Here is a 22616-nt window from a genome sequence, read left to right as displayed (position 1 = left end):
AAACAGTTCTGCTGCATCACTTCATCCCGCGAACGTGCTCCGAGCGCAGCACCGGGGCGCTCCGTGCCGCACCGGCGGCCCCGGGCGCTGCCCAGCTCTGCGGGGCCGCGCGGCCTCTCCGGCCCCGGCCCCGGCCCGGCCCCATCAGCAGATATAAATATACAGCATCGGATTAAGCCAAGTAGGACGCGGTGAGGGCTCTTGGAGGAGGCAGGAGGCCGCGGTGAGGTGCTGCGCTGTCCGACCTGGCTCCCCCCCAGTCCCGGCGCAGGTGAGTCCCTGCCTCCCTTCGGGATGAAGCTGAAGAAGCAGGTGACAGTGTGTGGAGCTGCCATCTTCTGTGTGGCCGTCTTCTCCCTCTACTTGATGCTGGACCGCGTACAGCATGACCCCACACGACACCAGAGTGGGGGCAACTTCCCCAGGGTGAGTTTGGAGGGTCTGGGGTGAGTGAGAGGGGTCCTGGGATGGCAAACAGGGACATTCAGCCAGGGAAATTCATGGGGAGCCAGTCCTGGCCTCTGGGAACTTAAGGTGCCAGGGCCAAAACTGGCTTCCCACAGCTGTGGGTGACCTCCTGCCCCTCGCTGTGGCCTCTGTGCCCCCAGAGCCAGATCTCGGTGCTACAGAACCGGATTGAACAGCTGGAGCAGCTGCTGGAGGAGAACCATGAGATCATCAGCCACATTAAGGACTCGGTGCTGGAGCTGACAGCCCATGCAGAGGGGCAGCCGGCATTGCCCCAACATCCCCTGAACAGCTCCTGGGTGCTCCCCCCTGAGAGTCGCCCAAGTTTCCTCTCCGTGTCCCCACAAGATTGCCAGTTTGCTCTGGGTGGCAAAGGACAGAGCCCAGACCTGCAGGTGAGGGACTGACGGCTGTGCTAGCGTGAGGGGTCCATACCTGGGCATCCGTGGGGTCCTAGCTCTACTCTTTCAGGGGTCTCTCAGCCCTGTCTCCTACCCACAGATGCTGGCTGTGTACTCCTTGCTGCCATTTGACAACCAGGATGGTGGTGTCTGGAAGCAGGGCTTCGACATCACCTATGAGCCCAATGAGTGGGACACAGAGCCTCTGCAGGTGTTTGTGGTGCCGCACTCCCACAATGACCCAGGTGAGCAGCAAGGGTTGGCCCAGCCCCTGCTACCCTGCAGTGCTGGCAGGGGAGCCTGGGCCCCCCACAGTGACCCCCATCTGTGCTGCCAGGCTGGATCAAGACTTTTGACAAGTACTACTACGACCAAACGCAGCACATCCTCAACAGCATGGTGCTGAAGATGCAGGAGGACCCACGCCGGCGCTTCATCTGGTCCGAGATCTCCTTCTTTTCCAAGTGGTGGGACAACATCAGTGCCCAGAAGCGGGCTGCTGTGCGCAGGTAGGGCTGCCCACCTGGCTCCACTGCCCACCTAGCTCCCAGGCAAGCTTAGAGCATGGGGTGTGTGAGGGATAGGCCTAGGGACTGGAAAGCTGCCATGGACCCTGCACTGCTCAGCATAGGGTGCCCTCAAGCTGCCAGCAGCTTCCCAGTGCCATCAGATGTCAGAGCCACTGCCATGTGGGGTGAGAGGTGGGGGGACAGATCCTGCCCTGGGCTCCTCCCTGTACTGACTGGGCTGGGGAACTTGTGTGCAAAACCCAGGGAACCCACGGAGGGGTGGGAGACCGGGAGAGCAGGATTATGTGGTGAGTCAGGGCCCCCTTGTCTGCCCCCTACTCCAAGAGAGTTGGAGGCCACAGTGGAGGGTGTGTGGGAATGGGCTGTGGCTGGCATTGGGCGGTGGACACATGACTCTCTGTGTGGGGACAGCATGACAAGGGGGGAATGGCAGTGGTGGATGTGGGGGCTGCAGGTAGACTGTAGGTGGCTCAGGGCAGGGGGACTCTTCAGTGGATATATGGCTCATGCAGGGCTCTGGTCACATCTTGGGTGTGCCCCTCACAGGCTGGTGGGCAATGGGCAGCTGGAGATGGTGACGGGCGGCTGGGTGATGCCTGATGAGGCTAATTCCCACTACTTCGCCATGATTGACCAGCTGATCGAGGGGCACCAGTGGCTGGAGAAGAACATCGGTGAGAGCTGGGCAGATCTGGCTGGGGGCCTGCCTGATGCGCTGCAGGCCTCCAGGTCCTGACACGGGAGGTGCTGCCAGCCCAGCATGCAGCTGACGCGTCTCTGTGCCGCAGGTGTGACGCCGCGGTCGGGCTGGGCCGTAGACCCCTTCGGGTACAGCTCCACCATGCCCTACCTGCTGAAGCGCTCCAACCTGACAGCCATGCTCATCCAGCGCGTGCACTATGCCATCAAGAAGCACTTTGCTGCCACCCAGAACCTGGAGTTCATGTGGAGACAGACATGGGGTAAGGGGCTGCCAGAAGGGGACTGCAGAGGAGGCCCTCTGGGGCAGGTGGCAGCAGAGAATGGCTACCAGCTGCTTTTCTGTGCAGATGAGCTAAGCACTGGGAGGCAATGTCTCTGCCCTGTGGGACAGCCTCACGGTGACTTTCCACCTGCCCCCATGTCCAGCAACACACTGGGGGAGGCTGCTGTGCCCTCTGAGCTCCAAGGTCTGCTCTGTCGGACCACTATCTTTGGGCCCCCCTGCTCAGGGCAGGCAAGGGAGAGCCATTGCTGGTGCTCACCTGTCCTTGGTGATCCCACAGATCCGGACACCAGCACCGACATCTTCTGCCACATGATGCCCTTCTACAGCTACGATGTGCCCCACACCTGTGGCCCAGACCCCAAGATCTGCTGCCAGTTTGACTTCAAGCGCTTGCCTGGAGGCCGGATCAATTGCCCCTGGAAGGTGCCTCCCCGCGCCATCACTGATGCAAACGTGGCAGAGCGGTGAGTGCGGCAGAGGCAGGGCCACGTGCCTCCCAGCCCCACCAGGGGCCTGCCTCATTCCCCGACCCCCACACAGAGCCCAGCTGCTGCTGGACCAGTACCGCAAGAAGTCCAAGCTGTACCGCAGCAAGGTGCTGCTGGTGCCCCTGGGAGATGACTTCCGCTACGATAAGCCGCAGGAGTGGGACGCCCAGTTCCTCAACTACCAGCGCATCTTTGACTTTCTCAACTCCCGGCCTGACCTCCATGTCCAGGTGTGTGTGAAGAGCTCCATGGGGCTGGGGGGAGCAGGAAGCCATGGCAGAGCACAGTTGGAGGGGTGAACAGTTCTGTGAGGGGTGATAAGAACCCCCACTGCAGGAGCCCTGGCTCAGGGCTGCACGTGCTGTCTTGCAGGCACAGTTTGGCACACTCTCTGACTACTTTGATGCCCTGTACAAGAAAGTGGGCATTGTGCCGGGGATGAGGCCACCCGGGTTCCCAGTTCTGACTGGGGATTTCTTCTCCTATGCGGACCGGGAGGATCACTACTGGACAGGATATTACACTTCCCGGCCATTCTACAAGAGCCTGGACCGAGTGCTGGAGGCCCACCTCCGGTGAGGGGCAGTGGGCTGGTCCATGGGGCACAGGAGGTGTGCAGGGGGCATGGGTGAGGGGTGGCTGGGCAGTATCCTGGGGATCTTGTCAGCCCCAGGTCTGTTCCAGCTGCCAGCACACTGGACTGGTGCACACAGTGCCAAACCCTCATCCAGTCCCAGGGCAGTGTGTGCCTTTGCTGCCCCCATCCCAGGCCAGCCCCCACAGTATTGTAGCAGCAGGGTAGAGATGCTCAGTGACTCTGTCCCTGTGCAGGGGGGCAGAGATCCTGTATAGCCTGGCACTCGCCCACGCCCGCCGTGCCAGTGCTGATGACAGGTACCCGCTCTCTGACTACGCCCTGCTGAGCAACGCTCGCCGCAACCTGGGCCTCTTCCAGCACCATGATGCCATCACTGGCACCGCCAAGGAGGCTGTGGCCGTGGACTACGGAGTCCGGTGCGTGTGGGGACCAGGGCGCCCTCAGAGCCTGTCTCAGAGTGGGGCTGGTGGGCTCAGGGCTGGGAGAATGGCTAGGCATGGGGATGCTATGGGGAGGTCCTCCCTTTCCTGGGGAGATGTAGAGGGTGTTGGGGCAGTCCTGGGGCAGATGGTCCCAGGTGGCTCACTCTGCCTTTGCCCAGGCTGCTCCACTCCCTCACCAACCTCAAGCGTGTCATCATTAATGCTGCGCACTACCTTGTGCTGGGGGACAAGGACACATACCACCATGACCCGGCTGCACCGTTCCTTGGCATGGTGAGCACCAGGATCTGGCTCCCTGCACTCTGGCACTGTCCCCATGCCCCGGGAGCAACTCCGTGCTGTAGGGGCCAGGAAGAGGGCCCCAGCTGGGAGCGGGGTTGGGCACACCCCAACTCTTTACTCCTCCTCCCCAGGATGAGACACGCTCCAGCCAGGACTCTCTCCCAGAGAGGACGGTGGTCAAACTGGACACCTCACCTCGGTAGGGCCTCCTGCCTTGCTCTGGGGACTTATGGGGCTGTGGGGAGGCTGTGAGGGAGTACCTGTGAAGTTTGGGTAGGTGCAGTGGGTCTGTAGGTGGTGTGGAGCGTGGGACATCTGGGATGCTGTGAGGCAGGGATGCCATCCCTGTGTTACCCCCCACAGGTTCCTGGTGGTGTTCAACCCGCTGGAGCAGGAGCGCCTGAGCGTGGTGCCGGTGCTGGTGGACTCCCCACACGTGCGTGTGCTCTCTGAGGAGGGGCAGCCCCTGCCCTCCCAGCTCAGTGCAACGTGGAACTCTGCCACTGATGTGATGCCTGATGTCTACCAGGTATGGGGTGCCCCACACCCACAGCCCATGTGTGCCAGCCTCCCATCCCATGCACTACCAGGACAAACTGGCAAGCCTGCTCTATCCCTGCCCTGAAACACAAGATCCCACAGCTCTCAAACCCCCAGGTCACCATGCACGTTCCTCCTCCTCAGAGGCCCCGCAGTGCCGAGCGGGGTCTTTGCCCCACTGACCTCCAGCCATTCCCCGGACGCGGGGGGCTGGCTCAGGTCCCCACGCTGCCTGCAGGTGTCTGTCCTGGCCCGCCTGCCCGCACTGGGGCTGCGTGTGCTGCAGCTGCACAAGTCCTTGGATGGCCACGCCGCGCCAAGGTCCTCCACGCGCCTGTACCTACATGGCCGGGACGTGCCCGTGCACAAGCCAGAGGCTGTGCCTCTGCACATCTTGCCAGCTGCTGCTGCTGACTTCTGCCTGGAGAACCAGCACCTGCAGGCCTGCTTCTTGGGGCGCACGGGCCTGCTGCAGGTGAGTGCAGGGCTGTGACAGGGCGTGGGGTGAAGGAGGGGAGGGGTACATCCCGCTGCTTCATGCACTTACTGCTGTGCTGGCCCACACCCGCAGAGCCTGCGCCAAGCTGGGGAGGAGCAGGGGCACAGGGTGAGCAGCGAATTTCTCGTTTACGGCACCAGGACCTCCAAGGACAAAAGTGGGGCCTATCTGTTCCTGCCTGATGGCGAAGCCAAGGTAAAGGGCCCACCCCTGAAATCCAGCTGACAGCTGTGCCCACAGGACTACCCTCAGGCAGCAGCCTCAGCTCAGTTATCCCTCCCCCCAGCCCTACGCTCCCAAGGACCCCCCAGTGGTGCGGGTGATGGAGGGCCCCCTCTTCTCAGAGGTTGCCAGCTACTACCAGCATGTCCAGACTGTGGTGCGGCTGTATAATGTGCCAGGTGAGATCTTGAGCCTGTGCCAGGTGTCGCTGGCCCAGGGAACTGGGCTATGCTGCCCGTGGGGCTCAGCTCCTCACTGCCTACCCACAGGGGTGGAGGGCCTATCCCTGGATGTCTCCTGCCTGGTGGACATCCGTGACCACGTCAACAAGGAGCTGGCCCTGCGCTTCAGCACTGACATTGAGAGTGATGAAACCTTCTTCACGGACCTCAATGGTTTCCAGGTATGCAGCAGGCTGGGGAGGGACAGCAGCTGTCCACAGGGGGACAGTGCTCTGGCACCAGGCACTGTGGGAGCCATCTCTGGCCACTGATCACTGGTCCCTTGGCAGATCCAGCCCCGCAGGTACCAGCGGAAGCTGCCACTGCAGGCCAACTTCTACCCAATGCCTGCCATGGCCTATATCCAGGACATGCAGAGCCGTCTGACGCTGCTCACAGCCCAGGCCCTGGGGGTCTCCAGCCTCCACAGTGGTGAGCCAGGGGCCTGTGCCTTGGGAACCTGCCATGGGGCTAGGGCTGTCCTCCCCAAGGGAAGCAGGAGAAGAGGGTGCTGCGGGCTGGGCAGGGTGCCCTGGTCCTGCTGTCTCTGAGGGCTCTGTGCTGTGGGGTGTGGCTGGCGCCTGGTAAGGCCTGGGCTGCAGGGATTTGCTCTCCACAGGCCAGCTGGAGGTGATCCTGGACCGGCGCCTCATGCAGGACGACAACCGGGGCCTGGGCCAGGGGCTGAAGGACAACAAGCGTACCTGCAACCGCTTCCGGCTCCTCCTGGAGCGCCGCAGCACTGCCAACAAGGTGCTGGCTGTGAGGTGGCAGGACAGGAGAGCCCAGCCCTGCCTTGGGATGGAGCAGGGTGGAGGCATTTGCAGAAAGCTTCACGTGTGATGGGATGCAGTGTTCTCTCCCCTCTTGTTCCATTGTGCTGGCACTGGGCAGGGATGGGCCTGGAGCAGGGGGCATGGGGACAGCAGGATGTGCAGTGGGGTCTGTCCCTGTGGAGCCACATTGCCCTCATAATCACGGTGTTCTTGTCCCATCCCCTCGCTGCCCTCTGCATGTGCTGTGCCACCCATCCAGAGCTCCGGCTTCTTTTCCAAACTGGTCTCCATGTTTAAAGCCTTGAGCTTCCCTGGCACCAGGACTGGCAGACCTGAGGTAATGGCCAGCCTGGCCCTGCTGTCTCTCCCTGTCTTGTGCACTAGCTGCTAGCCACTAGTCTAGCCAGGCTTGTAGCAGGTCTGTAGCCTGACCATCAGCAAACCGAGGTCCTGTTTGGGTGCTGGGGAGGGGGTCCTGCCTGGGCAGGGGCAGCTCTGTGTGCACTGTGCTGGCAGGTGCCCGGTCTCGAGGTGCTGCTGGGATGGGGGTTCTGTGGGCTTTACCCAGCCTCTGCCTGGCTTCCTGGGCCCACACTTGACCCATGTGCTGCTTGGCAGGTGCAGGATGAGCGCCCCATCAGCTTCCCCTCCCTGCTGAGCCACATCACCTCCTTGCACCTGAATGCTGAGGCCTTGGTCATGCCAGTGGTGCTGGAGAAGCCAGCCCTGCCAGCCCTGCGCTCCTTTGTGCCCCTTGCCACCACCCTTCCTTGCGACTTCCACATCCTCAACCTGCGGATGCTGCAGGCAGAGGTGAGCTATGGCCCAGGGGCAGCAGGGCTTTGGTGGGTGTCTTTCCCCTGCTGTCCCCAGTGTTGTGCCTCACACTCCAGCTCCCTGCAGGATGACTCGCTACCATCAGCTGAGGCAGCACTGATCCTGCACCGCAAAGGCTTTGACTGCAGCCTGGAGGCCAAGAACCTGGGCTTCAACTGCACCACCAGCCAGGGCAAGGTAGGGCCAAGCTGCCCCCACACCTCCACTGGGTCAGAGCTGGGACCTTGACATGGCAGTCATGGCATGTGTCAGGCTGTCCTGGGCACAGTGCTGCCCCAGGCATTACATCCTCACCTGGGCCTCCCCACTAATTCCTCTTCTCTCCCCAGCTGGCTCTGGGAGGCCTGTTCCAGGGGCTGGAGCTGGGCTCCCTGCAGCCCACCTCACTGACGCTCATGTACCCGCTGGGCACTGCCTCCAACAGCACCAACATCCGCCTGGACCCCATGGAAATTGCCACGTTCCGCATCCGCCTGGGCTAATGTCAAGCAGGAGAGGAGTGGCTGGACGGCACAGGAGCAGCAGTGGACTGGGGCCAGCAGTACTGAGATGGGCACGGGCAGGAGGGGACAGACTGGCAGAAGCTGCTCCTGCCACTTTCTAATTTATTAGTTCCATGTTCTCAGATTTTGGAATGAACTGCTGTGTCAGGGCTGGACCAGATGCTGCTGGATGCGGTGCTGGATGGGCCAAGCATGGCTGGGGAGGGCAGCAGGCTGGGCTCTGCTGCTGCTGGTGGGCCAGACACTGCTGCCCTGTCACAGGCAGGCTGCCCAGGAGAGTGGCCACTCTGATGGCTGGGGCAGGGGTTCATGCAGGGCTTCCCCTGACTGGCAGGGCAGCAGGGGGAAGCCAGGAGCACCAGTGGTGTTGGGCAGCTGCCTGAGGAAGTGCTGTGGACTTGGGATTGAGCTCTCCTGGAGTTCATAGGAAACACAAGGCTGTTTCCAAGGGCCCTGGTCTATGTGTGGTTTGTGGCTCTCACTCAGGGGAATGGGAACGGTGTGCTGTGAGGAGACAGGGCAGCACTCTGAGGCAGGTGGAGGCCAGCTTGAAGATGTGGCCAGGAGCCCCAGGCATCTGTGAAAGACTGGTGGCATGGCCAGGCCCAGCTGTGCCTGGGGGTGGGCGGGAACCAGGGGGACAGAAATCAGTTCCTTGTGCAGGCAGAAATGCCTGGGTGAAGTGTGGGAGTGCCTCCCCAAATCCAGAGCCTTTAGTCCATTTTCAGAGTGTGCCTGGCAGTCTGTTCTGCTGGAGCTACAGTGGCTGGGTAGAAGCTAATTACACCATGTCACCAGAGCATCCACCTGGTTGCTGTGGGAACCACATGCCATACTTCCTGGCCCCCTGGGGCTACTTACTGCCAGTGGGTGCCAGCAGGGAGGGCGTTGGGAAGGACTGGGTGAGGTGGGGAACTGCCTCAGCTCTACTTTGGTTGGGTTGGACTGGATGAGCTTAGAGGTCTTTTCCAACCTGAAAGATTTTGTGATTCCACTATTCCTGCACAGCCCCCAGTACATCCACATCCCGTGGGCTTGGCCCCTGGCAGCTCAGTACCTTGCAGTGCTTGTCCTGTGCTCTGCCCTTTCAGGGACTCTCAGGATGGGCCCAAGTGCCCAACTGGGCCCTGGATGTAGCAGCTGGTGCCTTGCATCCTGCTGGGAAGGGAGCCTGCCATCCTACTCCTGGCCCCAGAAGCTCATTACTGATGCTCCCGCCTCCACCGCGGTCCCTGTGGACAGAGCGAGTGCAGGAGGCTCTAATGGCTCTGAGCAGCTCTTGGTGGAGGCTGCGATGGAGGCGGGAGCAGGAGGGGCTGTGGTTTCTGCCTCCACTGGAGCCAGAACTGCCTCTGTCCAGGGCTGGCTGGGAAGATGCTGGATGGGCACCTGCTTCAGCTGCTCCTTACCACGGCTCTGTTCCCCAGCATCCTTGGGACAGGTACAGCCCCATTCCTGCCTCCCGTTCCCTGAACCCATCCCTGCTGCGGCCTTGTCTGCTGAGGGTTGATCCCTGCCAGCCCAGAATGGAGGATGGGGGGGTCTGTGCTGGGAGGCAGTGGTCTGCAGTGAGAGGTGGTGGTCCATACTGGGGATGGTGGCCCAGGTGTGGTGCTGCTCGGGTTACTCCCACTGCAGCACATCTGTGGGGTCTAAGTGCTGTCCCTGGGGGGTGATGGGGAATAGGGAGGGGGTTCAGCATGGAGGATGAAGACTGACCTGATGTCCTGGGGGCTTTCCCCTCCTCTCTGCCACCATAACCGCCCTTGGCCACATTTGCCTTTGCGGAGGCCTTGGCGAGCACTGGAGGTCACGGCATACACAGGGCCAGAAGGCAGTGCCAGGGGGAGCTCTGCTCAGCCTACAGTGGGTGTAGCCCACTCCGAGGGCTGAGCTGGGGACCCCTGTGCCACATTAGCTGGACTCCCTGGGGCTGATGAGCCCTCAGCCCGGGCCAGCCCAGCCCTGCTGGGACTGGGAGGGCTCTGCTCTGCTGCAGAGACCATGTCACTGGAGCCGGCAGCCTGTCCTACAGGCACCGCACAGTTTCTGTGGTCCCTGCAGTGGGGACTTGTTCCCGGCCCTCTCCTATCTCCCTGCTTCAGTTTTGGTGCAGAACCTGCACCTCTGCGAGGGCTACGTGGGCCCTGATGGCCTCTCCCACCCCGGATTCTACTGCCCACGGCTGACGGACCCCCCCAGCCACCGCTACTGCTGCCAGCCCAGTCTGGACGCTCTCAAGTCCTGCTGCTCTCAACTGGCCCTGGAAGTCCTCACTGGAGTGAACCTCTCCAGCCTGGCAAGCCCTGGTCTACTCCGGTGAGCAGGGCAACAACCGGCAATGCTGCTGAGGCTGTGGGGCCCGTGGGGCTCCTGGCACGCTCCCAGGGGCTCCTCACGGTTGCTGGGGCGGGGACTGTGGTGTCCTTCAGAGCCCACAGTGGGCCCTGGGTGGCTCTCCCCAGTTCCACTGCACCATGGGAGGGCCATGCCTGCCCCCTCCTGAAGTGCCCCACCCCGCAGGCATCCGCTGGCCCTGCCTTTCGTGGGGCTCTATGGGCTCCTAGTCCTGCTGCTTATGGCCATCGACCTCTGCCACTTCTACTGGACCCGCCGGTGCCACCTCCGCCACCTGCTGCCCCGTGCCTGTCGTGTGCCTCGTGGACCCCCAGGGCGGCACCTGGCTGGACCCCGGCTTCCCCACGGTGCCCCCAGACTGACACGGCCCGGCCAGGGCTGCTGAGCGGCGGCCACGGGCAGGGCAGGGCAGGGCAGGGCAGGGGGTGTACACAGGGGGGACTTGCACCCCGGGCTGCTCTCTGAGTGGGGGGTCACTCTCATCCCGGGGTTAAGTCCGGGGGGTGGGGGGGACACTCGCACTCCAGGGTTAAGTCCGGGGGCTGTACGGGGAGACACTCGCACTCCAGGGTTAAATACAGGGGCTGTACGGGGAGACACTCGCACTCGGAGGTGCAGCGGGGCGAGGGTGCGGGGGGGACACGCGGGGACACACCAGGGTGCCGGTGGCCGGTGCTGGCCCCGCCGGGCCGCGGGGGGGCGCTGCAGGCTCGGCCCCGCCCGCCTCCGGCCGCGCCCCGTCACGTGACGAGGGCGGTGGCGTCCGGGTTCCCCGGGCGATCGGCGGTGACGTCACGGGTACGGCGCGATGGAGGAGCCGGTGAGCAGAGCCGGGCGGGACCGGGACGGGCGGGTCCGTGTCCTGGGGGTCCCTGTCCCCGGAGTCCCTGTCCCGGGGGTCCCTGTCCCGCGGGTCCCTGTCCCCGGGGTCCCTGTCCCGGGGGTCCCTGTCCCGGGGTCCGTGTCCGGGGGTCCGTGCAGGCTCCAGGGCCGTGTCTCAGCCGGTGTCCCTCGGCAGGTGACGGCGGAGCAGCTTCGGGCGCGGGGTAACGCGCTGTTCCAGGCGGGGGATCACGGGGCCGCCCTCGCTGCCTACACGGAGGCTTTGAGCCTGAGCGATGCCGCGTCGGAGCGCGCCGTGCTGCACCGCAACCGGGCCGCGTGTTACCTGAAGCTGGTGAGCACTGGGCGGGTGTGTCATCGCGGGCTGCAGGAACCTGCCCGGCTGGCTCGGGCTGTTCCCAAGCAGCCTCAGTGTCTCTGATCTGGGGCAGGGGGTGAACGCGAGCAACTTTAGAAGCTTGAATAGACCAGAAGTTCCTGAAAAGCACCTGGGGCCGTAGGGCTCCCCAGATACCCTCTGAGGGTTGTATTCTGGGAAACAGAGGGTGTCCCATTGTGCTGGCTCACTGTCTCCAGTGATGCTGTTCCCATCCTGTCCCCAGTCCCCAAAGTTAAGGGTGTAGGCAGCATGGGGCTTGTGCAGGCAGTGCTCAGGCATTTCCCTCTCCTGTCTCCACAGGAGGATTACGTCAAGGCTGAGGCTGATGCGACTAAAGGTACTGTCAGTGGGGGTTGTGGGGGGACCAGCTGCCCATCGGGGCAGGCCGTGGGCCCTGCGATAGACCCCCTTGTGCGCAGCCATCGAAGCTGACGGCCGGGACGTGAAGGCGCTGTTCCGCCGCAGCCAGGCGCTGCAGCAGCTGGGCCGCCTGGACCAGGCTGTCAGTGACCTGCAGCGCTGCGTCAGCCTGGAGCCCAGGAACAAGGCCTTCCAGGAGGCCCTGCGCGCCCTGGGCAGCAGCATGCACGAGAAGGTCAGCAGGGGGGCAGTGAGGGGCTGCTGGCCCCACTGTTGGCTGTGCGTGGTGCGAGAAGGTGGGGAGGACTGAGCCACTCTTTCTGCTCTGTTGCAGATGAAGGCCATGTCGTGCACGGACTCGAAAGTAGAGCAGATGTTCCAGATCTTGCTGGATCTTGACGAAAAGGATGCCGACAAGAAGCAAAAAGTCTGAGCTCAGGGAGCGGGGCGCAGTGCTGTGGCTGGGAGGAGAGGAGGGGAGGATTGTTGCTCCTGGGCCAGTGGTGGCTGAGTAGGGCTACCTGGGCAGGTCAGGCTTGCCCCATGCAGAATGCTCCCCGAGACAGGGGTGGAGGGTGGGTGCCTACAGCTACCAGCAGTTCCTTGTGCAGTGTGCTGCTGTGACCCAGACAGAACCCTTCTTCCCCAGGCTGCACAGAACTTGATCGTGCTGGCACGAGAAGAGGCTGGAGCAGAGAAGATCTTCCAGAGTGACGGTGTGCGGCTGCTGATGCAGCTGCTGGACACGGCCAAGGCTGACCTGATGCTGGCAGCCCTGCGCACACTGGTGGGGCTGTGCTCCGGCCACCGCTCTCGTGTAGGTCCCACCACACCACACGGCTGGGCCCGGGGGAAAGCCATGCTGGGGAGGCTGCAAAGTGTCAGACAGGCGAGCTCTGAGCTGTTGCCTGCCAGGCCTGAATTTGTGAGAGGAAACCATCCTGATAAGGGGCTGGGAAACACCAAGGCTTCCCCGAGGCCTCTGGAAGACAGGTGTGCTTGTACCTGCAGACCACGGCCGTCTTGGCAGAACTGGGGGCACCCCGTCTTGCGGCGGTGCTGGGTGTGGAGCATGAGCAGGTGTCCCTGGCTGCCTGTAACCTGCTGCACGTGATGTTCGATTCCCTGAAGGAGGGGCTGCAGAAAGACTTCCGTGGGAAGGAGGATGCAGTGGTGCTGGGTGAGTGTGGGCTGCCCTGGCTGGCTGTTTTACGGGGAGAGCCCCAGGTAGGTGCAGAGATGCCATGAATTTTTTGCTGCTGCCCTGTCACTGCTCCCTGCAGCAAAGCCAAGCTCTGATCCAGGGCTAACAGGCAGCAGAAGCCTCTGGTCATGGCAGCATCTCTGCCAGCTCTACCATGGTGGGGGTGAGGCCATGCCCAGGATGCTGACTGCTGGGCACTGTCTTTTTTGGAAGATTCCTCCAGGGACCTGAAACTATTGATCAAGCACCTCCTGGAGCTGCTTGTGCTGGAAGGAGCCTCAGCGCACGGCCGTGACAACGCCCTCAACCTCCTCATCAAGGTGGTGCCCAGGAAGTCACCAAAGGAAACCAACAACAGCCTGAGCCTCTGGGTGATTGACCAGGGTTAGTGGAATCACTAGCAGTGTCCTGGTGGGGCATTGTGCTCCTCTGCCCCGGGTCTGCACATGTCATTGTGCCCCTCGCTGGGCTGTCTGACCTTTCCCAGGCCTGAAGAAGATCCTGGAGGTGGGCAGCACAGTGTGCGGCAGCTTGGGCAGCCTGCCTGTGACAGAGAACAGCCGGATGAGCACTTCTGTTCTGCTGAGCAAACTGTATGAGGACCTGAAGTGTGATGCTGAGAGAGAAAACTTCCACCATCTGTGTGAGGACTATGTGAGGTGAGTCCACTTTTCCTGGGGGCGACGGTGGTTTTGTCACCTGCAGCCTGGCAGCACTTCAGTGCTAAAGCTGACTGCAGACCCACTGGGGACTGCTGTGGGTGAGGTGAGGCAGGAAGAGGCAGGTGGATCATCCTGACCCTTTCTGCTGGTCTGTCCTTGAAGGAGCTGGTTCGAGGGGCACGAGCTGCCAGGGAAGCTGCGGGCCATTCAGACAGTGTCGTGCCTGCTGCAGGGTCCCTCAGATGCAGGGAACAGGGTGCTAGAGCTGGAGGGGATCATGGACAGTGTGCTGTCCCTCTGTGCCTCTGTGTGTGAGGCCCACCAGCTGGTAGCGGTGGAGGCGCTGATCCACGCAGCCGACAAGGCCAAGCGCGCCTCCTTCATCACAGCCAACGGAGTCAACCTGCTCAAGGAGATCTACAAGCACAGCGAGAGGGACAGCATCCGCATCCGTGCACTTGTGGTGAGTACGGGGGGACAGGATGTGCTGGGGCTGAGCCCTAGGGTGGGCCGTGGGTGCAGGACCACCGGTCACCGTGCTGCTCCCCCCTGCTGGGGGTCCAGGTGACACATCAGGGTGCCTACATCCATTCCTGCTCCCACACTCTATTTCTGGCTGCAGGGGCTCTGCAAGCTGGGATCTGCTGGAGGCACAGACTTCAGCATGAAGCAGTTTGCTGAGGGATCCACCATGAAGCTGGCCAAGCAGTGCCGCAAGTGAGCGGGGCCAGGCGTGGGGTGTGGGCAAGGTGCCCCACAGCTGGGCTCCCTGCAGCTGGGCTGTCCACAGCCAGGCTCAGGGACCACTCTCACAGGTGGCTCTGCAATGAGGCGATCGATGCGGGCACGCGGCGCTGGGCTGTAGAGGGCCTGGCCTACCTCACCTTCGATGCAGATGTCAAGGAGGAGTTTGTGGAGGACAAGGCAGCAATGCAGGCCATGTTCCACCTGGCCAAGGTGCATACCGAGAGCTGTGGGATGGGCACCCTAGCACCAGGGAGATGTGCTGGAGTGGATGTGGGGTTCATGCTCTGGGGTAGGATGTGTGGGAGAAGCTGGGTGGGCTCCAGTCCTGGCTGCTCCTCCTGGCTGTGGGTGTGACAGGTGCCCACTGTCGCCGCAGTCAGAGGACAGGAGTGTGCTCTATGCTGTTGCCTCCACGCTGGTGAACTGCACCAACAGCTATGACCATGAGGAGCCGGACCCACAGATGCTGGAGCTGGCCAAGTATGCCAAGCAGCACATCCCAGAGCAGCACCCCAAGGTGAGCAGGGCACGGCTGTGCTTGGGAGGAGAGTGGGTGGGTGGGACACAGACTGGGTTTCCAGGTGTGGACAGGCGTTGGGCACCTGACCGGGCAGCTGGTGCTCCTGAGCCAAATTTGACCTTACCTGTGGGACAGGACAAAGCAGAGTTCGTGAAGCGGCGGGTGCGGAAGCTGCTGATGGCTGGAGTGGTGTCGGCTCTGGCCTGCATGGTGAAGAGTGAGAACCCAGCACTCACCAGCTCCTGCCGGGAGCTGATCTCCAGGTGCGACTGTGCCAGGGACAGGAGGGGCTGGGTTCCCAGGCTGTTGGCATCCTTCTGGTGAATTTATGTGCCTGTGGTGAAGGCCAGCTCCTGGACAGTAGGGGGGATGTCCAGGAGTCTGGTGCAGCCTGGGCCTAACTGTGACTATCCAAATACTGCAACTTATCCCATTTGGTCCCTAGAGTGTTCCTAGCGCTGGTGGAGGAGGCAGAAGACCGGGGTGGTGTGGTTGCTCAGGGAGGAGGCAAGGTGAGAGCATGGACCCCACTGTCCTTCTGCCCTGCACCACTCTGGGGGGTGCTGGGGCTGGGGGCAGCTGGGGCTCTGTGGTTTAGCAGGGGCTGCACTGGCTGTCTTGGACATGAGGCTGGGGGAAGCTGTGGCTGCCCTGGGTGCTGTGGCCTTGGCTGCAGGACAAGCTGCTGTTTCTGCCCCCAGGCTCTGATCCCACTGTCCCTGGAGGGCACTGAGGTGGGGCAGACCAAGGCAGCGCAGGCCCTAGCAAAGATCACCATCACCTCCAACCCAGAGATGGCATTCCCAGGGGAGCGGGTGAGTGCTGGGGCTGGGGGTTGGGTCTGCCAGGCAGGGGCTCGTGTGGGAGCAGCAGTGGGGATTGACTCCATTCCACGTGTTGTGTCTCCACAGATCTATGAGGTGGTGCGGCCCCTAGTCAGCCTCCTGCACCTGCAGCGCACGGGCCTGGAGAACTTTGAGGGGCTGATGGCCTTGACCAACCTGGCTGGCATCAGCGAGAGACTGCGGTAGGGATGGGGGAAGAAGGGGGCTGTCTGTCCCCTTTGGGCCTGGCAGGCTGCCCTGGGCAGGAAGTGCTCACTGCCTGCTGGCCTCCCAGGCAGAAGATCCTGAAAGAGCGGGCTGTGCCCATGATTGAGGGGTACATGTTTGAGGAGCACGAGCTGATCCGGCTAGCTGCAACTGAGTGCATGTGCAACATGGCCATGAGCAAAGAGGTGAAGGCTGGGATGGGCTGGGGTCTGTGGTGGGCTGCTGGGCCACCACACCCCCACACAATCCCTCCTCTTTCCCCTGCAGGTGCAGGAGATGTTCCTGGCTGAGGGCAGCGACCGGCTGAAGCTGATGGTCCTGTACAGCGGGGAGGAGGATGAGAAGCTGCGGCGGGCAGCCTCGGGGACCCTGGCCATGCTGACTGCCCTGCATCCCCCCATCTGCAAGCGCATTCCCCAGGTGGTGAGTGCCCAGGATGGGCTGGACTGTCCCAGGACCCTGGGACAGCATCCTGTGTCCTATATTCCCTCCTTGTGGTGGCCTGGAGCTCTGGCCCCAGAACACAGGGCAGCCTGTGGTGACTTGGGCCTGACTCTGCGATGGAGCTGTAGCGGGGGAGCTGGGGCCCTCCTCTTGGGGTCCGTGATGATGTTGGCCCCACTGCCCTGCAGACGGTGCACTGGCTGGAGATCCTGCAGGCCCTGCTGCTGAGCCCCAGTGCGGAGCTGCAGCACCGTGGTGCCGTGGTGGTGATGAACATGATGGCAGCTGCTCGGGAGGTGGCCGAGCAGCTCATCGCAAGCGAGATGCTGGAGATCCTCTCGGTGCTTGCCAAGGACAAGGACAAGCCGCGGGTGGCCCAGGCGGCCCAGGAGAGCCTGGCACACGCAGTGGCTTACGGCCTAATCAAGCCCAACCCTGGCCACGCCTGAGGGCCCAGGGTCCCCGCACAGGCCGCACACTCTGCCCAGGCTGGTGCTCACACGCTGCTCTCAGGGCGGCCCTGGCGGGGTCTGGCTGCACACGGAGCTGGCTCAGCACTGCCCGGGGCCGGGGCCACGCTGCCCGCCCGGTGCCCCGGGCCGAGCGGCAGGACACGGACAGGGCTTGCCGCTGCCTTTGCCACCGTCTGCCTTAGCCGGGAGGGCCGGCCCGGGGCGGGACCGGCGCGGCGGAGCTCGGCCCACCCGGTAACACTAAAGCTACTCTTGGACCACGGCCCGGCTCTGTCCGTCTGTCCGTCCGCCCTCCGTCGTCACGTCCGGTTCCTCCTCCGGTGCCGCCCCAACCATGGCGGCGGCCGCTTGCGTTTGGCTCGTGTTCGGATTCAGCCCCGAAGAGGCGGCCGGGGAGCCGGGCCCGGGCCCGGGCCCGTGGCGGCTGGAGGGGGGTCCCGAGGGGATCTCCCGCGTGTGGCCCGCCTGGAGCTACGTGGTCGTGGAGACCGGTGAGCGCCCCCGGCCCGCCCGGAGCCCCAGTCCCTCCCGCGGGGCCAGTGCGGCCCTTGGCCGGCCTGTGCCCGCTTCCCCTTGCCGCTGCCCCGGATGGCGGGTCCCGTTCCCACCGCGCTCCTCCGCTGGTCGTCTCGGTTCGTCTTGTCCACCCCTTCCCACCGCGCCGCTTCCCCCGGGATGGGACCCCCACCCTCCCACCTCTTCCCCCGGGATGGGACCCCCACCCTCCCACCGCTTCCCCCGGGATGGGACCCCCACCCTCCCACCGCTTCCCCCGGGATGGGACCCCCACCCTCCCACCGCTTCCCCCGGGATGGGACCCCCACCCTCCCACGGCGCCGCTTTCCCCGGGATGCTCCCCGCCGGTCCCCCGGTGACGTTCCCGTCCCGTTCCCCCAGGCCCCCGGGCTGTCCCCAGCCTGGGTGGCTGAGCTGCCGCCGCGGCAGGCGCGGGGCTGGAGGTGCGGAGCTCGGGGCTGCGGCGGCGGCTGCCGGGCTGGGCCGAGGCGCTGCCGTCCGAGACGCACCTGGTGCTGCGGGGCCCGGCCGCGGCCCGTGCCTGGCGGCGGGAGGCGGCGGTGAGGGGAGCGCTGCAGGACGAGCCCGTCTGGAGCCGGGAGCTGCCGCCGGAGCCCCGCCAGCCGCTGCCGCTCCTGCCCGGCGGCTTCGCCACGCCGCGGCCGCCGTTCTTCACCGCACTGCCCGCTGGCGTGCGGGCCCGGCGGCTGGTTCTGGGCACGGAGCACGCCCTGGCGCTGGGCGCCGCCGGGGAAGTCTTCTCCTGGGGCGGTGGCAGGTGAGCAAGGGACTGAGGGGTGCAGGAGAGGGACGGCAGCGGGGGGCGATCAGGAACTCCAGCACTATGAGCGCTGTGCCGGTGGGATGCAGAGGGAACGATGGGGATGCAGAAGGGGCGTGAGAGTGCAGAAGGAATGTGGGGGATATGGGAGAATATTTTTGGAGAGCACAGGTGAGAGTATGTCGGAATCAGTCACCTCAGAGCCCAGCCCCCATTAGCCTGCGCACACTGCCTGGGGCCGGGACATACATCCTGACTTTCCCATGGGGCTGGACTTGGGAATGACACGAGGTTACAGCTGAGAGAAGTGCTGGGGTACCAGCTGCAGGTGCCCAGTGCTCACCCACGTGCTGATGGGATCTGTCTCTCATCAGAGCCAGGTCCCCCCACCACAGGCATCCAAACTCACAGCTTCTCTTGGGGAGCGCTGGCCTGGCCATGCCCCTTTTCCCACTGAGTCCATCCTCGCTGGTCTCATGGGCACCTCTCACCTCTCTAGGTGGTGGGCTACTGACTCTGGCCTCTGCTCTGACTTTTGCCTCCCTCAGGGCAGTCTCCAGGGACACTTGGGTCTCTGTATGACCATCAAGGTCCCTACTCTGTCCCTGCTGCTCTGTAACTTGCCATACAAGCACCAACTGGTAGCAAAGCTCTTGTGTTTCTGAACTGGAGATTAATTCAGTCTGTGACAGTTCAGTGTCAGGTCCCTCTGGTACAGCCTGTGGGAGGGGAGTGAACTCCCTGGGAAAAGTCTCCAGCCCCAGCACCCTGTGTCACCTGCCAGCAGCTGAATTTGGGTGCATTTAACAGCTGGGGGCACTGCTCAGTTTATTCTCACAAAGGCATTTGTTTTTGTATTTGTTTTTGTTTAGGGTAAACTTTGGGAGGAAATTTCTGAATGGGGTTCTTTCAGAAAGTAAATTCAAATGGCCCCTTCCTCAAATTGATTTGGGAATAGATTTCTCTGGAGAAAAGTGGAAAAAAAACTGTTTATTTAATAAGCAAAGTATTCACAAGTATAAAAAGTGAATAATATTAAACAATAAAATTTTTTGCTGTTCTGAAGAGATGGCAAATTTAGAAAGTTTATTTTGTGATGTGTAGGTTGGCTTTCTTAGTCTTTTATTAGTCTTTCTGGTGCTGGAATGCAGTGTCCTAGGCTTTTGTGGATTATAGGTGTGAGCTCTTGGTGTTCTTTTGGCTTTTCAGTCTAGACTAGGTTTGAACAGTTCTAAGAAAAAGAAAAATCATAGTCTAGGGAACTTCACTGCCTCAGCAAGCTAAAATAAACTAACTAAAAAGCAAAGGAGAGGTCTCTCCTGCTGTCTGTTTGTGCTGCAGACAGCACAGTGTAGGAGAAGGATGTGGGGGAGTGTGATTTTTGAAAACAAACTGGGCTCTTCTTTTTCCCCCCTTTACTCTTGGAACCAGTCTTAAAGGTGCAAAACTTAATATCCAGCATAAATAGAACAGATGATTTGGGATGCAAGCATCATAAAGTCACTCTAGGACAGTTGTTCATTAGGAGGTTGTCTGTGTATTTGCTGCCCCAGTCAGGTTTTCCCAGAAGGTGCTGGAGAGCCCAGCCACAGGTCCCCTTTGCCCCGGATCCCTGAGTTCTGCTGGTGCATGATGAGGCTTGGCTGCAGGAACTAGTTGTTCCCATCTGTAGAGTGGAAGGGTTGCTGTGTTCCTCTTTGCTACTTATGGAAGACAAACCCAGCACTGCTCATCAGATCATCAGTCACTGTCACAGCTGCGTGCCCTGGCCCAGTGCCCTCCCTGTGCTCATCGCTCAGGAGTGTTTCACTCCCCAGTCCCCGCTCCTCACTCGCTGCCTCTGGGCTAGCTGGTAGCACACACAGTTCATGGCAAACAGGACACTCAATTTACATCAGCACTTGTTGATTTGCAGACACTACATTATTTGGTCCTTCTTGCCTTCCTTCTACATGTGAGGATGTGTACTCGAGGATTAACTTTTTTGAAATTTGGTTATTCAACCCAGCTGAGAATCTTCTCACGCATGCCTGTGGCAGCAGCTGTGTCCCACGGTGTGCCAGCTGTGCTGTGTGATAGCCAGGTGCTGGCCCAGCTCACCCCTTTGTAGCCCCTCTCTTTCTGCTGCCTGCAGTCACCATTGCCCTCTTGTGAGGGAGTGCCCAGAGCCACGTGCTGCCCTTCCCTGCCCCTCAGCTCTCAGTGTCTCTTTGCCTCAGTCCTCTGCAGATTTCCTGTATGGAATGTGAAGAGCTTTTCCAGGGCCGTGCATCAGCATGACTGCTGACATCCCAAGCTGTCACATTGAAGTTCCCCAGACCAAACAGGCACCACTCTGCAGCTCCTCTCACCCCTACAGCTCCAGCCAGCTCCTCCTGCTTCTGCCCCGTCTTTAACGACTAAAGCCCCTGGTGCTGTGTCCCACTGCTTCCCACCGACCTCTGGCCGTAACTGTGCTGGTCTGGTGCTGGGCATCGCTCTCCAATTGCTGCTTGGCTTTTCCCGGTTCATGGGGTTGATTCTTCTGTTCAGCTCCGGTTGTTCCCTCAGCTCTCGGGCTCTGCCAGGCTGGAGCTGGGTTGGTGGCAGCAGGAGGAGGTTGGTGGGCACTGTGGGCACACGGGAGCTGGAGGCAGCGGGCTGTGGGCATGTCCATCTGTCCCTCTGTGTCTCTGCAGGCATGGGCAGCTGGGCCACGGGCTGCTGGAGTCGGAGCTGCAGCCGCGGCAGGTGGAGGCGCTGGCCGGGGTGCCCATGGGGGCGGTGGCGGCGGGCGGGTGGCATTCTGCCAGCGTTAGCGGTAAGGGGCTGGGCTGGGCACGGGAGGTTGGGATGCTGGTGGCACATGTGGCCCTGGTGGGACCTGGCTTGGGAAATATGGGGTGTTGGTGTCCTTGGAGCACCGGTTTCTGCCAGCGGGTGGGGCTCAGGGCTAAGCTCTGCCTGATGCATTTTCCCCCCACCCCACAGAGGCAGGAGACCTGTATGTGTGGGGCTGGAACGAGTCGGGGCAGCTGGCTCTGCCCTCCAAAGCGCTGGCAGAGGAGCGAGCGCAGGATGAGGACATGGGCACGGGTGAGTGCTGCTGGCCAGGCTGAGGACATGGTGGGCCAGGTTCCTGCACGACTCAGTGCAGGACCAGTGCTGTTCAAGCCTGCAAGCGATGCTGGTGTTACCTCTTCTGCAGGGAGCACCAAGCTGCTGCCCTCCCGGGAGCAGCTGGCTGCCGAGGATGCCGCATTCATCTCCATCCAGGCGTTCCCGGCACTGCTGGATCTGCCCCAGGACCTGGAGGTCAGCACGGTCAGCTGTGGTTCCCGACACACGGCCGTGGTCACACGTGAGTGTCCAGCGGGGCAGGGGCAGCGCCTCCGGGGGCAGGGCTGCTGAGAGGTGCCAGGGCTCCCCAGGCCCTGGTGGGCAGTGCCCCCGGGAGCAGGGGCAGGGCTGTGGGGGATGGAGCTCAGTGGCTGCTGCCTGATGGTGCTGTCCCTATTGCAGGAGGCGGGGAGCTCTACACCTGGGGCTGGGGTAAGTGACACCTCTGCTTTGGGATTGTACAACCTCCCCAGGAGCAGCTTCTGGTTCCTGTTCTCTCGTCCTTGGCTCTTTTGTTGCTCTACAACTGTTCCAGCTGTACCGGGGCCCTTGTGTTCCCTCCCTTCCTCCCCATAAACACCAGGAGCAGTTGCCCTGTGAGGCCCCAGGGCCACGTTTTGTCAGGAATGTGTGTCTACAGGTAAATACGGACAGCTGGGACATGGGAACAACATCAGCTCTGACCGGGCACGCCGCGTCGAGCACCTGGTGGCCAAGGGCTTGCGGGTGGAGGAGGTGGTCTGTGGGCCCTGGACCACCTATATCCGAGTGCGGGAGCCGTGAGGGCCCCAGGACCCACAACCCGTGGGTGCTGCCAGATGGGGGATGAGGGCAGGCTGTGCTCTGCAGGACCAGCTCCAGGATCACTCTGTCTTCAGGGCCAGGGCAGGCAGCCCTGCTGCAGGACAGGGTGGGGCTGAGTTTAGCCCACAGTGACCTGATTCACACCCGGGAGTGGGGCTGCAGCTGCATCAGGGCCAGGGCCACCCTGAGATGGGCTGGGTATGTTCATTAAATTCACCTTTCCATAAGGGCTGCAGTGTTGGTGTGTGAGAGACGTGTTCCAGCAGCTCTGGCTCCTGTCCTGGGGAGAGGGAGCCGTGGTTGTGGTTTGTGTGAACACGGTGTAATTCAGGGATGTTGTGACTGAGCAGTGCTGGCATAGAGCTGAGGCCGATTCTGCTCTGCTGTGGGGTGCAGAGGAACTTGGGTTCTGGAGCTGGGACCCACGCTGGACCAGGGGACCCCCAGCTGAGCCCAGAGGTATCCCGGACTGGATCATGGCCAGTGTGGGAAGTGGAGAAGGAAGGGGGGATGCTCGGAGGTCCTGGTTTTGTCCCCAAGTTATCATTACCGTGATGGGGCCGTGCTGTCCTGGGGAG

General features: G+C 62.3%; 4 protein-coding genes across 6 annotated transcripts; all 4 read left to right on the top strand.

The window, feature by feature from the left end:
* Positions 1 to 294: 294 nt before the first annotated feature.
* MAN2A2 (mannosidase alpha class 2A member 2) lies at positions 295 to 8246 on the top strand. Of its 2 annotated transcripts, XM_015639485.3 has the most exons (23): positions 295 to 426; positions 609 to 863; positions 970 to 1114; positions 1207 to 1378; positions 1946 to 2073; positions 2188 to 2361; positions 2665 to 2851; positions 2928 to 3105; positions 3248 to 3450; positions 3707 to 3889; positions 4075 to 4189; positions 4330 to 4397; positions 4562 to 4727; positions 4977 to 5213; positions 5310 to 5432; positions 5524 to 5638; positions 5729 to 5862; positions 5971 to 6112; positions 6300 to 6433; positions 6716 to 6793; positions 7075 to 7269; positions 7360 to 7470; positions 7623 to 8246. In XM_015639485.3, exons 1-23 carry the CDS (start codon positions 295 to 297, stop codon positions 7773 to 7775), a joined length of 3528 nt encoding a protein of 1175 aa, XP_015494971.1. In that variant the 3' UTR covers positions 7776 to 8246. The 2 variants fall into 2 exon arrangements, with proteins under 2 accessions (XP_015494971.1, XP_015494972.1); XM_015639486.3 differs by lacking the exon at positions 6716 to 6793 and having other exon boundaries at positions 7623 to 7775.
* Positions 8247 to 8346: 100 nt separating this feature from the next.
* On the top strand, positions 8347 to 10544 carry LOC107209588 (protein shisa-like-1). The gene is made up of 2 exons (XM_019007971.2): positions 8347 to 10115; positions 10320 to 10544. Exons 1-2 carry the CDS (start codon positions 9733 to 9735, stop codon positions 10537 to 10539), a joined length of 603 nt encoding a protein of 200 aa, XP_018863516.1. The 5' UTR covers positions 8347 to 9732; the 3' UTR covers positions 10540 to 10544.
* A 343-nt stretch (positions 10545 to 10887) lies between these two features.
* On the top strand, positions 10888 to 16868 carry UNC45A (unc-45 myosin chaperone A). 2 transcript variants are annotated; one of them, XM_015639339.2, is made up of 20 exons: positions 10888 to 10974; positions 11173 to 11331; positions 11677 to 11713; positions 11796 to 11971; positions 12071 to 12163; positions 12386 to 12553; positions 12748 to 12916; positions 13154 to 13324; positions 13428 to 13599; positions 13765 to 14065; positions 14225 to 14319; positions 14418 to 14559; positions 14726 to 14866; positions 15005 to 15132; positions 15315 to 15381; positions 15571 to 15684; positions 15781 to 15896; positions 15989 to 16106; positions 16189 to 16344; positions 16554 to 16868. In XM_015639339.2, exons 1-20 carry the CDS (start codon positions 10963 to 10965, stop codon positions 16812 to 16814), a joined length of 2796 nt encoding a protein of 931 aa, XP_015494825.1. In that variant the 5' UTR covers positions 10888 to 10962; the 3' UTR covers positions 16815 to 16868. The 2 variants fall into 2 exon arrangements, with proteins under 2 accessions (XP_015494825.1, XP_015494826.1); XM_015639340.3 differs by lacking the exons at positions 10888 to 10974; positions 11173 to 11331; positions 11677 to 11713; positions 11796 to 11971 and having other exon boundaries at positions 12151 to 12265.
* A 212-nt stretch (positions 16869 to 17080) lies between these two features.
* Positions 17081 to 22267, top strand: RCCD1 (RCC1 domain containing 1). The gene is made up of 7 exons (XM_015639346.3): positions 17081 to 17329; positions 17784 to 18132; positions 20814 to 20935; positions 21106 to 21210; positions 21323 to 21475; positions 21637 to 21666; positions 21875 to 22267. The coding sequence occupies exons 1-7, from the start codon at positions 17173 to 17175 to the stop codon at positions 22015 to 22017; spliced, it is 1059 nt and encodes a 352-aa protein (XP_015494832.1). The 5' UTR covers positions 17081 to 17172; the 3' UTR covers positions 22018 to 22267.
* Positions 22268 to 22616: the final 349 nt, after the last annotated feature.

Source organism: Parus major, chromosome 10 (genome assembly GCF_001522545.3).
Source record: "Parus major isolate Abel chromosome 10, Parus_major1.1, whole genome shotgun sequence".
NCBI classification, from domain to species: domain Eukaryota; kingdom Metazoa; phylum Chordata; class Aves; order Passeriformes; family Paridae; genus Parus; species Parus major.
The sequence above is the reverse complement of the archived record's forward strand: the minus strand, read 5'-3'. Positions and strand labels throughout refer to the sequence as shown.

What these genes read in the sequence shown, in the direction of transcription:
- LOC107209588 (XM_019007971.2), top strand. Translation starts at nt 9,733, where the DNA reads ATGAGCCCTCAGCCCGGGCCAGCCCAGCCCTGCTGGGACTGGGAGGGC. An exon ending in GCAAGCCCTGGTCTACTCCG is followed by an intron (nt 10,116 to 10,319) that starts GTGAGCAGGGCA and finishes CCCACCCCGCAG; the next exon opens with GCATCCGCTGGCCCTGCCTT.
- MAN2A2 (XM_015639485.3), top strand. Translation starts at nt 295, where the DNA reads ATGAAGCTGAAGAAGCAGGTGACAGTGTGTGGAGCTGCCATCTTCTGT. An exon ending in AAGCGGGCTGCTGTGCGCAG is followed by an intron (nt 1,379 to 1,945) that starts GTAGGGCTGCCC and finishes TGCCCCTCACAG; the next exon opens with GCTGGTGGGCAATGGGCAGC. An exon ending in TGCCTGATGGCGAAGCCAAG is followed by an intron (nt 5,433 to 5,523) that starts GTAAAGGGCCCA and finishes CCCTCCCCCCAG; the next exon opens with CCCTACGCTCCCAAGGACCC.
- RCCD1 (XM_015639346.3), top strand. Translation starts at nt 17,173, where the DNA reads ATGGCGGCGGCCGCTTGCGTTTGGCTCGTGTTCGGATTCAGCCCCGAA. An exon ending in GCATTCTGCCAGCGTTAGCG is followed by an intron (nt 20,936 to 21,105) that starts GTAAGGGGCTGG and finishes CCCACCCCACAG; the next exon opens with AGGCAGGAGACCTGTATGTG. An exon ending in ACACACGGCCGTGGTCACAC is followed by an intron (nt 21,476 to 21,636) that starts GTGAGTGTCCAG and finishes TCCCTATTGCAG; the next exon opens with GAGGCGGGGAGCTCTACACC.
- UNC45A (XM_015639339.2), top strand. An exon ending in GCAGCAGCATGCACGAGAAG is followed by an intron (nt 11,972 to 12,070) that starts GTCAGCAGGGGG and finishes GCTCTGTTGCAG; the next exon opens with ATGAAGGCCATGTCGTGCAC. An exon ending in TCCCAGAGCAGCACCCCAAG is followed by an intron (nt 14,867 to 15,004) that starts GTGAGCAGGGCA and finishes CCTGTGGGACAG; the next exon opens with GACAAAGCAGAGTTCGTGAA.